The following is a 15,490-nucleotide window of genomic DNA, read 5'->3' on the forward strand; positions in this document are numbered from 1 at the left end:
TACTCTCATCAGAATTCTCAAAAACAGCAATCAAAGCAAAGAAATAGCATTTTCAAAAAACTCCATAAAAGAAAGTGTGGACCAAGGATTTGTATCCAGCCAAGATGTGCTTCGAATATTAAGGTTATAGAAAAACAGTTTTAAACACATAAGAACTAGGGAACTCTATACTATATAAGCCCTCCTTGAGGAATGTACTAGAGGATAAGTTTCATCCAATCAAGAGATAACTAGGAATACTTCAGCAATAAGACTAATGTAAGAATTTGAATAAATAAAAATGTAGATTGTATTAGTCTTCCATCCATCCTCTCCACGAGGGTGGGGACAAGGATGGAAAATTAATGTATAAATGTTATATGTTGAGACAAAATAGAAATAATGAACTTTAAAAATAGGAGGAGAAGGGAGAGTGAAAAATAAAGTAAGCTCAGTGTCAATCATTGCCGTTCAGGCAGTAGGCAGGAATTACAAGATACCATTAAAATTTTGAAGAACCAGATAAAAAGTACAAAGGTACCCACTAGAACAAAAACATACACCTTTCTAAATTTAAAAATAAAACATTAAAGGGTACCCTGAGATAGAGGAAAAAACCTAGAAAATATCACATAATACACATAATCATAAAATAATTTGAGAGAATTGAAACCAAACACATTAGTCATATTGATAAATGAGAACAGGATTAAATCAACTATTAAAAGAAAAAGATTTTCAATTTGGTTCAGAGAGCACAACTCAATGTGGCACACAAAAAGCATTTCTAAAACAAAGTGATTCCAAAAGGCTAAAAATAAAGGGACGGACAAAGGAATTCCCAGGCAAAGGTAAACAAGAAAGTAGTGAGGGATATTTTGGACTAAATGTAACAAGGGTATAATTTAATGCTCAAAACCAGAATCACAATAAGATAACATTATCAATCAGTCATATTTACTACGAATATTTATACCCCAAAAAACAAGCAACCACTTTTATGAAGCAAACACTACAAGAGATATAAGCAGACAGAGAAGTGTACCAACAATTAGCAGACTTTAATAAAACACTCTCATTAAAAGACAGATGAAGTGTTGGCAGGGGCTATAAAAAAGAATAAAGAAGACTTAATGAACATAATCAAGAAGGTAGACTTTATGAATATATGTTAAATATTTTACCTTTATAATAGAGAATACATCTAGTTTGCATTGATCATATATTAGGTTACAAAGAAAACATCAGTGTGTTCCATAAGTACAAATGTTATAAACAACACTCTTAGGTTGCAATGCAATAAAACTAGAAATTATTAACAAAATAAAAAAAACAAAAAGCACCAACACCTGGGCAAAGAGGGAAAACATGCAAATTACATAATTTCTAAGAAATAATAATAAAACCCCTACATATCAGAATCTATGGGTTACATAGAGACCATAGGAAAATTCACAGTACTAAATTCATAGAACTAAACTAAAAACACATAGTATTTTATTTATCAACAAAAATAAAACAATTAAACTCAAGAAATTAAATTCCCAGTTCAACAAAAAAAACTAGAAAAAGTACAACAAAGTAAAACAAAAGAAAGCAGTAGGAAGGAAATAATAAAATTTTAGGATGGAATTAATGAGGTAAATTATTTTTAAAAAGTAGACTTAAGTAATAAAATCCTAAAATTTTTTTAATTTATAAAACAAACCACTAGCTACACCGATCAAGGAAAAATAGAAAGTAGAAATTTACAAAATAAAAAATGACAAGGGAGGAAGAGCCACTGAAGTAAAAGAAATATTTAAAACTCCTAAGACTCATCTATAGATTTCTATGAAAATATATTTGAAAATCTAGATGAGATGGATTCTCCTAGGGAAATACAGATTACCAAAACTGATCCCACTAGAGATAGAAAGCTTAGAGAGACTAATTTCTGAAAAAATAAAATAGAGAAGGTGATTAAGGAACTAATCCCATAAAAAAGCACCATCTAGGATGGCTTCACAGGGTAATCATATTAAACCTTCAACCAGTCCCAAGACTCCATAAATTACTGCAAAGCACTGAAAATGAAGAAAAACTTCCTAATCTTTTTTCATGAAGCAAATGTGATACCAAATACACCAAAACTTGAATAAAGATAATCCAAAAAACACACAAAGAGACTAGAGACCAATACTATTTATGAATAACAATGCAAAAGTATACCATATTAAATATTAGCAAATAGAATCCAACATCATGTAAAAAAATAATATACCATGACCAACTGAAATTTATTCTGGAACATAAGATTGATTCAATACTAGGAAATCTATCAATCTAATATACCATGCTAATAGATGTAAAGGGAAAAAAACCCCTATGATTATGGCCACAGATGCTGAAAAAGCTTTTGACAATTCAATACTCATTCCTCATAAAAATATTCAAGAAAATTACAACTAATGGACATTTCCTTAAAATGATAAAATATATATACACTATAGTCCTAAAGCCAGTATCTTACTCGACTAACACCAGAGGCATTTCCACTAAGATCATAAAGCAAAAATGCCCACTGTCCCTCTTACCACTACCTATTAGAGGTATTAGCTAGTTCAATTAGACAAGAGAAATCAATTAGAAGCTTAAGAATTGTTAAGGAAGAAGTAAAATATCTCTATTTGCAGATGATATGACAACACACGTGGAAAATCCTAGAGAATCAATGATAAAAGTAATTCAAACAATAAAGAATTCAGAAAATAGCAAGATAAAAAAAATATACATAAATCAATAGCCTTCATATACTCAAATAATAACCATGAAGAAGACATCATAGAAGAGAGCCATCTATTAAAATAACAATAAAGATTAAATAGGAATAAATTTAACAAGAATTGTACAAAACTTGTATGAGGAAAACCTTAAAACTCCTGAAAACCTATATGAGGAAATCTTTTTAAAACTCCTGAAAACCTGTATGAGGAAATCTTTTTAAAACTCCTGAAAATCACAAAGACTAGATCAAATGCAATATTACTTATTCTTGGATAGGTTTACTTAACATTATAAAGATGTCAGTTCTAAGTGAAATTTCAATCCAATCCCAATAAAATATCAATAAGCACTTTAAATTTCACATGGGCAAACATGGTAGCCAGGAAAATACTGAAAAACTATTAGGGGTAAGTTGCCCTACCATATATAAAGCCTTTATAATTAGGAGCGTGGCACTGGTTCATAAACTGACAAGAATAGTAAATAGAACAGAAAGTCCAGAAATAGACCTACTTAAACATGTGGATATTATTTATCATACGATGAAGGTGGCATCTCAAATCACTGCAACAAAGAGAAACTTTTTTATAAATGGGAGAAATTGGGAAAAAGATAAAATTAGATCCAGACTTTATATCATACACAAAATTAAATTCTAAATGCATCAGGAATCTAAATACAAACTCAAAAATACTAGAAAACGTTTAAATTCTTTAATCTCAGGTAGGGAAAAGCTTTCTAACTATGACAATTCAGAAGCAAAAAAAAAGACTGATAAAAAATAAATCAATAGAAAAATAATAAAAATTCTGCATGGAAAAAACCGTAACAAAAGTCAAAAGACAATTTATGAGTTTTGAGAAAATATTTGCAATATACATATCAAATAAAGGGCTAAGAACTCTAATCAATTTAAAAAAGAAAAGATTCTTTAACAAAGAGCGAGAAAAGACCAAAACCCAGTAGAAACATAAGGAAAAGATATAACCAGATAATTCACATAGATATTAAAAAAAAAGATCCTGAAACACGAAAAGATACTATCACTCACAATTAGAGAAATGCCCATTAAAACCTTACTGAGATACAATTTCTCATCTATCAGACTGGTAAAATGAAAACCACTAACAATGGATTCCACTGGTGAGGCTATCGGGTATATAGGCTATGAGAGTGCAACTTGGTACAACCCTTCTGCAGGGCAATTTGGAATCTAATAAAGCTATATACACATTTACCTTTTGAAATCCCATGTCTAATAATATACTCTGAAGAAACATCCCAACAACACGAAAATACATATGCACAAGGTAATTCATTGCAGATTGTTGGAAATGGCAAACTGAAACAATCCAAATGCTAGCTGAGTTCCGGCTCTTATGCACCAAATACTAAAAGGAAAGGTGGCCAGGTGCTGGATACACTAGTTTCTATTCAGAAAATTAACATTAATACAATACTATACCTAATCTACACACCTTATTCAAATTTCACCAGTTGTTCTACTCATGTCCTTTTTCTAATCCAATCTATAATGTGGTGCATTTAGTTGTCTCTTTATCTTCCTTTAATTAGAAACCCTCCTCGGTGTTTGTTTTTCATCACTTTGATATTTTTGAAGAGTACTAGCCAATTATTGTGTAGAATGACTCCCAATTTAGGTTTGTCTGATGTTCCTTATGATTAAACACATATTACACATTTTTGACAAGAATACTCCAGGAATAATGTTGTGTCTTTATCAGTGTGTCACATGAGGGAGGCACATGATGTTGATTTGTCCTATGACTGATGTCGCTAATTTTGATCAGTAAAGTTCTGGGCTTTCAGAAGAGGCATAGTCATGGCAATAACAGCCTTAGCATAATACAGAAGTCATTCCAAAATATATTAACAAACAACTTTTTTCCAATTAAAATTTTTTAAATGTGTACTGCCTTCAGATGACTCCCTGGAAGGGTCAAGTCTGATGTGTGGTATGTTATTCCGGAGATACTCCCACACCTGAATTTTTTCACCTCAGGAACAATCAGTACATATTTCTGAGCAAGTATGAATATATCCAAAGATTCTGTGAAAATCAGAGGCTCCAGAGGAGATCAACAACTTTATAAGTAGGTTTGCTGGGATTTATTTTTTGCTATACTCTCTCTCTATTTTTCAACTTTTCTGTAGATTTTGTTTTTTAATTGAAATTTTTGAAGTACTTGTAGATTCACATGCATTGTAAGAAATAATATGGAGACATCCCATTTACACTTTCACCAGTTTCCCCTAATGGTAACATTATGCAAAACTATAGTCTAATATAACAACCAAGATATTCATATTGATACAATCCACCAATCTTATCCCTTGTTCAGATTTCCTCACTTTTACTTGTATTCGTGTGTGTGTGTGCACAGTTATGTCTTTGTGTGTACACATTTAGTTCTTTACAATTTTATTACACGTGTAGGTTTGTGTATCTACCACCACAGTCAAGATGCTGAACAGTTCCATTACCACAAGGATCCTTGTTGCCCCTTTATTACTACATTTATCTCCATCCTCCCTCCCCCACCATCCCTAATCCCTGGCAACCACTAATCTGTCATTGAAAAAATGTTATATAAATGGAATCACATAGCATGTAACATTTTGGGATTGACTTTTTTCACTCAGCATAATTCCCTGGAGATTTATCTAAGCTGTTGTGTGTATCAATAGTTCATTCTTTTTTATCATTGAGTAGTATTCCACAGATATGTACGTACTGCAGTTTGTTTAACTGTTCATCTGTTGAAGGACATCTGAACTAATTCCAGTGTTTGGCTATTACAAACAAAGCTGCTATGAACATTCACGTACAGGTTTTTTTTGTGTGTGTGTGTGAGGAAGATCAGCCCTGAGCTAACATCCATGCTAATCCTCCTCTTTTTGCTGAGGAAGACCGGCTCTGAGCTAACATCTATTGCAAATCTTCCTCCTTTTTTCCCCCCAAAGCCCCAGTAGATAGTTGTACGTCATAGTTGCACGTCCTTCTAGTTGCTGTATGTGGGACGCGGCCTCAGCATGACCGGACAAGCAGTGTGTCGGTGTGCGCCCGGGATCCAAACCCGGGCCGCCAGTAGCGGAGCGCGCGCACTTAACCGCTAAGCCACGGGGCCGGCCCCAATGTACAGGTTTTTTTTGTGAACATAAGTTTTTATTTCTCTGAGATAAATGCCCAAGAGTTGAATTGCTGGGTTGTATGGTTATAAGTAGGTTTTAAAGCATACTCTAGGTTGACTTCACTAGAGGCACACCCAAAGTGACAAAATCGCACACTGGTCACTCTTCCGGTCTGGGGTCACAGGGGTGGCCCTACCCCCACAGCTCCACTGGGTACTGCCCTAGTAGGGACTCTGCAGTGGTCCCCCAATGCGGCAGTTCTCTGCCTGGGCTGTGTGCCTAAGGTTCTAGGCAATTCCATCCTTCAAAATCTAGGTGGAAGTGGCTATGTGCCCACAGCTATGCTGGGTGTAGTGCATGCTGCATCAGGGCCCACCAGAGCCATACCTGGGGTGGCCGCAGAATGCAGGGAGCGGAGCCCATGAGACGAGGTGGTGCTGGGCAGGGAGGCCCCTCCTTTGACTACCCCCTATCCCTTCCCACAAATATTACAAGTTTCAGAGCCTGTGTCAGGCTTAAATTGAGCGGGAGGGAAGAAGCACTGAATCAGAAATCAGACTGATTTTTTAATTTAGAACAAAATTTTCATACCTGAAAATAAAACTGTTAGTATATGAAAGTGCCTAAATAGCTGAGATTTCACATAAGAGTGAATTCAAAGAACAGTGGCTGAGAAAATAATTAAGCTATTCCTTGATTATACACTGAGTCTAGCCCACGCAATGAATTGGTTACACACACAAGGAATAGTCAAGGAATCCTCTTCCCACAAATTGTTTTGAGGGACTAGTGTTCCAAAGAACATTCAAGTGGAGTATATTTTTTGTTTTTTTGGGGGGAGGAAGATCAGCCCTGAGCTAACATCCATGCCACTCCTCCTCTTTTTTTGCTGAAGAAGACTGGCCCTGGGCTAACATCCGTGCCCATCTTCCTCCACTTTATATGGGATGTCACCACAGCATGGCCTGACAAGCGGTGCATCTGTGCGCACCCGGAATCCAAACCCGGGCCACCAGCAGTGGAGCGCGTGCACTTAACCACTATGCCACGGGGCCGGCCCCTGGAGTACATTTTAAAGTGCTCTTGTCTAAAGAAAGTCTAAGATGAGCCCTGGATATATACTGGAAATCAAAATCCATTAAAGCAGAAAGCATTGGTCATTTACTTTTACTCACTCTTTCTAGAGAGAATTATACTTTTAGAAATGTCTTTTATGTCATGAAATATTTTCAAAATATACAAAATAAAAAGTAACCCTAACGGGGAAAAAGCAGCCATATTTTCTTCTACTCACACCAAGTATGTCATGATATTATCTAAGTGAAAAATATTTTAATACATTATCTATTATTTACAAATTGACATGATTGTCCTTTAATAACCCTATGTAGACAAGGGGACTTTCTTACCTTTTAAAAGGCACAGCATTTTTCAGAACAGTCTCCACCTCAGCAATATTTGCTCTGGCAAGATCTGCCACAGTAAGAAAGCCAGAAGCATAGAGGAACCTGGCTCGCTGTGCGTTAAGCAGGGACACCCGGATGAGGTCACACAGCTCCCTCTGGATGCCGAATGTAAGACGCTTCTGAAATTGGGAAAGTAGCAGCTCCATGTTGTGCCAGCCCAGGCGATTGGAAAATACTGTAATCATCCCTAGAATATTCATAGAATATTTATGGAATTAAAAATTCTTTATAAACCAATTCTCTACTTCTTTAGATGTACTTTTGTTTCATTGTTTTATTTCCTGCTGAACTGTAAAGTTTAACAGGCCCAAGGTGTAAGTGAACAGGAGAGTAGACATATGTAAAGGCCTAGCTAAGTGGCCAATAAATGTGCTTAACACATGAAATATCATCCCATTTATTCTTAATCATGAACTTAACATTTGAAAAAACTGAGGCAGAGCACACAAACACAAAACAAACAAAAAGCCTTCACCCTAGTTCATTCCTCTCTCTCACTCTCTCTTCCTTTCTTTAAGAGAGAACTCAAAAACAGGGGAGGGACTCTTTCCACCTAAAGGAAAATAAGAGAGCTGACTTAAATATTCATGTGCTGAGAGAACTACAAAAAATGAAGCTCCCACTGATATTTTCTTCAAAGAAAGGTTGCCCAGCTCAACAGCTACACCCTCTTGAAACAAAGAGGCCAGAGCAGCCAAGTGCCGAGTCACTAAAAAAATCACTTCCCTACGAGAATATTAACCCGAGAGGCAATCTGACATCTTTGATGCCAGTGAGTTGAAGGGTGAGTCTCTCTCTTCTTATCACCCTCTCCCCCCATCTTTCCTTTAGTACTCTCATATGTGCACACAGCTTCACAATGAAACCTCTCACACATATAAATACACACACTCTTCCTAAGGGCTTGTAAGGATTTCTTGGTAAAATCAGACTTAGAACTTCCCTGTTTGCCCAGCTTAGAGAATAGGGCTTTAATTTTATTAAGGGAGACCAGTATTTCTAGAGAACAGATAATATTTAAAACAGTCAGCAGAAGTCTAGAAATCCCTCTCCATTTGCCATCCTCCTCCTCAATAACAAGTATTAATCAGTAACTTGATGAGAAAAGGGAGACCATTGAGAACTTTGTGTCTGTTTCTTCTTGCAACAGGCAACAGGGGAGAAAAAAAAAAGAAAACAGAAAGGAGAGGGATGGTCAGCAGGTTGCAAAGGAATGGTAGGGGACTAAAGTCCTGACACTCAGCTAGCTGCGAGTCTTCTGTAGCAGGGTAACTGAACCCAGAGGAGCCATAGTTTTAGGTGTTCTGATGATAACAAGGACTACACAAAATCATGGCTTGACATGATCCCCTCACTTTTAGAGAAGCTACAATAAAATGAAATTTGAAAACAAAGTAATCTTAACTTGACCTCAAACCACAGAGTCTTAAATAAACGTGGAAACCCTTGTTTAACTGACCTGCATAAACAGCAGCTGACTGTTGTAAAGACTGAACCTGTCCACGATTGCATCCATATTTCTGATTAATTTCCTTTAAGGGAACTTCACTGATTAAATCTAATAGCACAAGACTGGTAAAAAACCTGGAAAGTAAATCACCAAAAAGCATGGTAAGAGATCACTTATGTCTACTATGAAAGTACAATGTATGTTGTGAAACAAATAAGAACCAAAAAGGCAAGACAGGGTTGATACACTCTGAGAAAATACCTACTACGATATAGGAGTAGTGGACAAAGACTAAGCTCTATGTTTGTAAGGTAAGTTCTGACATAAATTAGTACTATAGCAAAGAACTAATATCTGTATAACAAAAAAGATTTCCTCTATATTTCAATACTGCTAACTAATTTCAAAGACTTGAAGGTTCAAGAAATGTGATGGCACAAAAATTTAAAAGAACTCTTGATAACACAGTTATATGATCATCTAATCATATTTCAATAAAACGACAGAATTTGATTATAAAACCCAAAGTTGATTTAAAAGGCAATAGTGCCACAAATAATTCAAGTACATAAATCCTTACAAAATTTACACTTGACTATGTTGTAAATAATATACTAGAAACTAATGCTTTAAGAAAAATAATTTTATTATATTCCAAAGAAGCTAAAAGCCTGTGCAATTTCCCCATCTGAATCTTTTAATTAGCTCTTCCCTACTGGAAATGAATCATTTCTAAGGACGATACAAAGCATATCCTCGAATGAAGCCACATTAAGTTGGCAGTTCCAATTCACATCTTCTTTAAGGGAAGGAAGAAATTAAATGTTCTACTTTAAAAGGTCTTCATATATAATGGTTTCTAAACTACAGGCTGCAAGGAAGAAACTAAAATATCAATAAATTCAGTAAATATGGAAAATTGAAAAGTTTTACTATACTCAGCCAAAGCTTTGATTTTAACGACAATTAAAGTGATTACAATAAACTGGATACCTACTGTATATCCAGTACTGTGTTAAATACTGGACAGTCCAAGCTCCTTCATGCTTACCTTTTATGAATGGCCATTTGTCGGTGCTGTCTCTCAGTTCTGGCTACTATTTTTCCCTTCACACAGCGAGCCAAGAACCCCTCTTCAACTCCCACTAGCTCTGCCACCCGTTTCATAGAAGTTGGCAACTTCTCCCATAAACAGAAAAATCGATACCAATCAATAGTAGTCCAATCCTCAAACATAGGTGTAACCTAAAAGGAAGAAGCATCATTCATTAGCTAAAACTACTGCACTACAAAAGGAACAAAATTGTAAATGTAAACTTCATATTAAATACAAAGTCCTCAATATTTGGAAAAATTTCTAAATGTGATAATACTTCATTTATATAGAAACTGCATTTATTCACAAACAACTCACAAGTTGAGAAACTTCCTCGACTTGATAAAGGCCATCTGCAAAAAACTCTCAGTTCACATCATACTTGATAGTGAAAGACTGAATGCTTTCCCTCTAAGATCAGGAACAAAACAGAGATTTCTGCTCTGGCTACCTTTATTTCACATTTTATTGGAAATTCTAGCCAGGTCAATTAGGCAAGAAAAAGAAATAAAAGATATCCAGATTGGAAAGGAGGAAGCAAAACTATCTCCGTTTGCAGATGACATGATTTGTATACAGAAAATCTTAAGGAATCCTCCAAAATACTATTAAAATTAATAAACAAGTTTCACAGATTTCAGGATATAAAATCAATATACAAAGAGTTTTTCTATACATTTTAATAAACAATCTGAAAATGAAATTAAAAAAGCAATTCCATTTATAACAGCATCAAAAAGAATAAAATGCTAGGACAATTTAACAAGAGAAATAGAAAACTTATACTCTGAAAACCATAAAAATTGTTGAAAGAAATTAAAGAGGACCTAAATAAATGGAAAGACAGTCCATGTACATGTAGTGGAAGACAATATTTTTTTTTAATATATTTTACTTATGTATTGTTTTGTAATAAGCATTTTTTAATTGAGATCGTAACAGTTTATAAGATTGTGAAATTTCTTTTTTTTTTTTTAATTTTTTGTTTATTGCAGTAACATTGGTTTATAACATTGTAAAAATTTCAGGTGTACATCATTATACTTCTACTTCTGCATAGATTACATCATGTTCACCACCAAAATACTAATTACAACCCATCACCACACACACATGTACCAAATTATCCCTTTCACCCTCCTCCCTCCCCCCTTCCCCTCTGGTAACCACCAATCCAATCTCTGTCCCTATGTGTTTGTTTATTGTTGTTATTATCTACTACTTAATGAAGGAAATCATACGGTATTTGACCTTCTCCCTCTGACTTATTTCACTTTGCATTATACCCTCAATGTCCATCCATGTTGTCACAAATGGCTGGATTTCATCGTTTTTTATGGCTGAGTAGTATTCCATTGTGTATATATACCACAGCTTCTTTATCCATTCATCCCTTGATGGGCACTTAGGTTGCTTCCAAATCTTGGCTATTGTGAATAATGCTGCAATGAACACAGGGGTGCATGTACCTTTGCAAATTGGTGTTGGGTATTTATCCAAAGAACTTGATTCTTTGATTTTTGACAATTTGATAATATAATGTGTCTGGGTGAAGTCCTCTCTGAACTGTATCTGTTTAGCTTCATGTACCTAGATGTCCATATCTCTCCCCATATTTGGGATGTTTTTAGCCAATATTTCTTTAAATAGACTTTCTGCCATTTTCTCTCTCTTCTCCATCTTGGACTTCAATAACGCATATATTATTTTGCTTGACAGTGTCTCCTCAGTCTTGGAGGCTTTTTTGACTCTTTTTCATTCTTTTATTTTTGTTGCTCTGAATGTATAATTTCAAATGACCTAACTTTGAGTTCACTGATTCTTCTGCTTGACTGAGTCTGCTTTTGAAGCTTTCTATTGAATTTTTCAGATCAGTCGTATTCTTCAGCTGTGAGATTTCTGTTTGTTTGTTTAATGGTTTCTATTTCTTTGTTAAACTTCTCATTCTGTTCATGGATTGTTTTCCTAATATTGTTTAATTGCCTACCTGTGTTTTCCTGTAGTTCACTGAACTCATTAAGCGGATTATCCTAAATTCTTAGTTGCCCTGACTCTTCATTATTCTTGTATCCTTGCATTGATGTCTGTGCATCTGAGGAAGTGGTCACCTGTTCCAGTCCTTACAGGTTTGCTTCGGTAGGGAAAGACCTCCATAGTCAGCCCAGCCTGGGGTTTTCCAAGGGCCAGCTGGTAGAGTCCACAGAAGGGCAGGTAGGGCTTGCTGCCAGGGTCCTTGGTTGGGTGGGGCCACTGGCTCAGCTCTGCCTTCAGGCAAGACTGCTGCCAGGGCTGCTTGGTCAGGTGGGACTGCTAGCTGGGCTCCGTGGATAGGCGTGGCCATTGGCTGAGCTCCACAGTCAGGCAGGTTCACTGGCTGAGCTCTCCAGTTGGGTGGGGCCACTGCCTGGGCTCTCTGGTCAGGCAGGACCACAATACTCCCTGACTAGGTGGTGCTATTAGTTGGACTCCACGTTCAGGTGTGGCCAGAAGCTGTCCTCCCTTGGGTGGGGCCACAGGATGAGGTCTGTTATCATGCAGTACTCCAGGATGTGTCACAGTCAGGCTCCCTGGTCTGGCAGGGCTGCAGGCTGAGATCTGCTCACCCTGCTTCCTGGCCAGATGGGGCCGTCAATCTGGTGCCATGCGTGGGTGGAGCTACTTGCTGGGCTCTCTGATCTGAGGCGGCTGGGAGGGATATAGTGCCACCACGAGGATCAACACACTAATCAATGAGCCCCACCCCCGTTATCTGTTCCTAGTAGGTCTCAGGTGTTCCAGCCTTGCCAATTCCCCCAGTGTTCCCATGAGGCGAGACAGAAGTGGGCTTCCTGGGGAATGCTAGGGAGGCTGGATGTCCACCTCGGGCTCTCTTTTCCCTACTGAAGAAACTGTAGGCCCAGGGGATCCCTCTCAGTGTGGCACTGTGCCAGCTTGGGGGAGGGGCAATGCAGTCAAAGTAAAACCACTGCTCTTAGCCTTCTAATGTGGCTTTTCTCAGTTTTTGTGCTCCAAGAAAGTTTTTCAACCTCAACACCAGGTTCTGGGATTTTTAAAAAGGCATTCTTGTCTGTGAATAGTTGCTAATCTGTATTGTAATGAGGACTAGAGCTAGGGACCTCCTATTCCGCCATCTTGCTTACCTCACTCCCCACATCTGCTCTTAATTGACAAAATAAAGTATCTCTGGCCAGGTTCTTGCCAGAGAATATGATCTCAAACTCCATCTTATACAATTCTTATAAAAATCTTTGTTATAAGAAATAATATTTGTAAAAGATTGTCTAATGTAAACAAACTTTTAAAATTCTTTACTGCATTTATTATAGAGATTATAAGTCTCATAGCATCTTTTTAGGACTAACTTTCTCTTAGGCAATAAAATGCAATGCTTTTCCTAATTCTTCTGCTTTTTATCTTATGAATTTTGAGACTAATCAAGCTTTCCTCTTTGCTGTAGTTGCTAGAAAGCCCAGAAGAAAAGTTGGCCACAGCAACTGTACATGACTTAATGGCATGCATGTTTATGTACCAACCTTTGCTTGAGTTTTACATTATGATCTTTAATTTCCTGATAGCTCATTGTCCTTTGCTGTTCTCTTATATATTGTAAAATACATGGGTTTTTTTAATTTTTTTTTTGTGAGGAAGATCAGCCCTGAGCTAATATCCGTGCTAATCCTCCTCTTTTTGCTGAGGAAGACCAGCTCTGAGCTAACATTTATTGCCGATCCTCCTCCTTTTTTTTCCGCAAAGCCCCAGTAGATAGTTGTACGTCATAGTTGCACATCCTTCCAGTTGCTATATGTGGGACGTGGCCTCAGCATGGCCGGAGAAGCGGTGCGTCGGTGTGCGCCCGGGATCCGAACCCGGGCCGCCAGTAGCGGAGTATGCGCACTTAACCGCTAAGCCACGGGGCCGGCCCCAAAAAATACATGTTTTTTATAAACCACCTCAAATCCTTTTTAAAAGGAAGTTGGAGAAAATAGATAAGCAGGCAAATAGATTAAAAGGTCACTAGAACATTTGGCTTATTACTTTAAAACAATTCTCTTCTTACCTCTTCTCTATTCCCAACACTACTACCCTAGTCAAGGAAAACAGACAAGATGTTCCCTTAGGTATCTTTGATGTTCAGGATTCTATATATGTATTTTCTCTCCATTTTCACAAATATAATAGTGAAGAAAACAGAACTTACCAGATAGACAATATGCAGATCATTCTCTAAAACGAAGCTCTTCATTGCTCTTTGAAGGTCAGCAAAAATATCTAAAGTATCAGTTGGAGCAAGTGAAGAAGAAAGAGTTGCCGAGCCAAGATGTGTTGGATGATACACCTTTCCTGGTTTGGGGATGGGGGTCAGGAAATAAAGGACCAAATGTTAAAAATAAAATAAAACAAAACACCATCTTTCTGTATTCTGTAATTAACCTTCTGGGCTATGATGAATTTTACAACAGAATCTTGCCCAATGCATGGATATTTATTAGCAGGCTCTATGCTAATTGTCTGACGGTTGCTGAACACAACACTGACTTACTAAAAATGAGTTGATACACTGCTTGAAAAATCAGTTTCCTTTTATACTGCCGGAAAAGTCAATTTCCTTTTACTAAGCGTCTTATACACGCTAAGCCATTACAGATGAAAGAGTGAGTAAATTGCAACTAAGAAGTCATATTTACCTTCTGTTCCATCACTAGCTTCGGTAACCTGGATGAATTCATTTTCTAGCAGCCACATTACACAGGCCTCAATTGCTCCAAGTTGAACAGAATCTTGATTTTTCTGAATTCCCTGCTTCCCTTCTTTCATACTTGCAGCCAAAAATGTGCAAGAAGCATAAGTCTGCATATCTTGTGATGTACTTGCCACTCCACCAACTATTATCTGATACAAGAGGTTTGAAATTTTCTGTAACTTTTTAACAAGACATGTGGGCCCTCATGATATAAAGGTCATGATTTTTGTTCTCTTAAAATATTCTCAGCATCTTAATGTAGAGACTCTTTATTAACTCTTCCATCATCACTCATTATAAATGTAGATAACACCTACTGACAACATGAAAAATTTTTTTAAAAGTAAATACAACATTTTCTCATAAATTAAAATAAATGAATCATTATCTATCCAAAATGTGAGAACTAACAACATCTATAAAGGAGGTATTAATGGCTCATGGCCATGAACCAAATTAATTCTTCTCATCCTTCCTTCTGAAATATGTGGCATATAGGAATGCTAGTACTGAATACTTCCCACCCAGAAGAGGGGTGGGAATGGGTGTAGAAAAAGATGAAGTCAGTTGTGTCTTGTGGATATCATTTTCCCACAACTATTCTATTATATATACTAATTTGCTCCTTGCCTTCGTTCATTTAACCTATATTGGAAACATACCAAATCATCCTAAACAGAGCTATCTCATTCCTTTTAATGACCACAAAACAGTTTTACCAAGATTTATTTAGTATTAGTGATATTTTGGTTGTTTCCAGTTTTTTCTTATTACCAGTGACAGTCGTATAATAAACATTCTTGTACATTCAATTTGATGTAATTTCACAAATACATCCC

The 15,490-nt window shown here is 36.5% G+C and overlaps 1 protein-coding gene across 3 annotated transcripts in view; it reads right to left on the bottom strand.

The window, feature by feature from the left end:
• The window catches only part of POLQ (DNA polymerase theta), a 96,464-nt gene that overhangs the window by 55,431 nt on the left and 25,543 nt on the right, over positions 1-15,490 (bottom strand). For all 3 annotated transcript variants that reach the window (XR_015554438.1, XM_014792216.2, XM_087439671.1), the window contains exons 11-15: positions 14,596-14,800; positions 14,109-14,251; positions 9,866-10,059; positions 8,824-8,948; positions 7,308-7,551 (exon numbers count right to left, since the gene is read on the bottom strand). Coding sequence is in view for 2 of the 3 variants with exons in the window: in XM_014792216.2 (XP_014647702.1) it covers positions 7,308-7,551; positions 8,824-8,948; positions 9,866-10,059; positions 14,109-14,251; positions 14,596-14,800 (911 nt within the window). In the remaining variant the exon portion in view is untranslated. The remainder of the gene's footprint in view (positions 1-7,307; positions 7,552-8,823; positions 8,949-9,865; positions 10,060-14,108; positions 14,252-14,595; positions 14,801-15,490) is intronic.

Source organism: Ceratotherium simum, chromosome 15 (assembly GCF_057802395.1).
Source record: "Ceratotherium simum simum isolate JZ-2026a chromosome 15, ASM5780239v1, whole genome shotgun sequence".
NCBI lineage: Eukaryota > Metazoa > Chordata > Mammalia > Perissodactyla > Rhinocerotidae > Ceratotherium > Ceratotherium simum.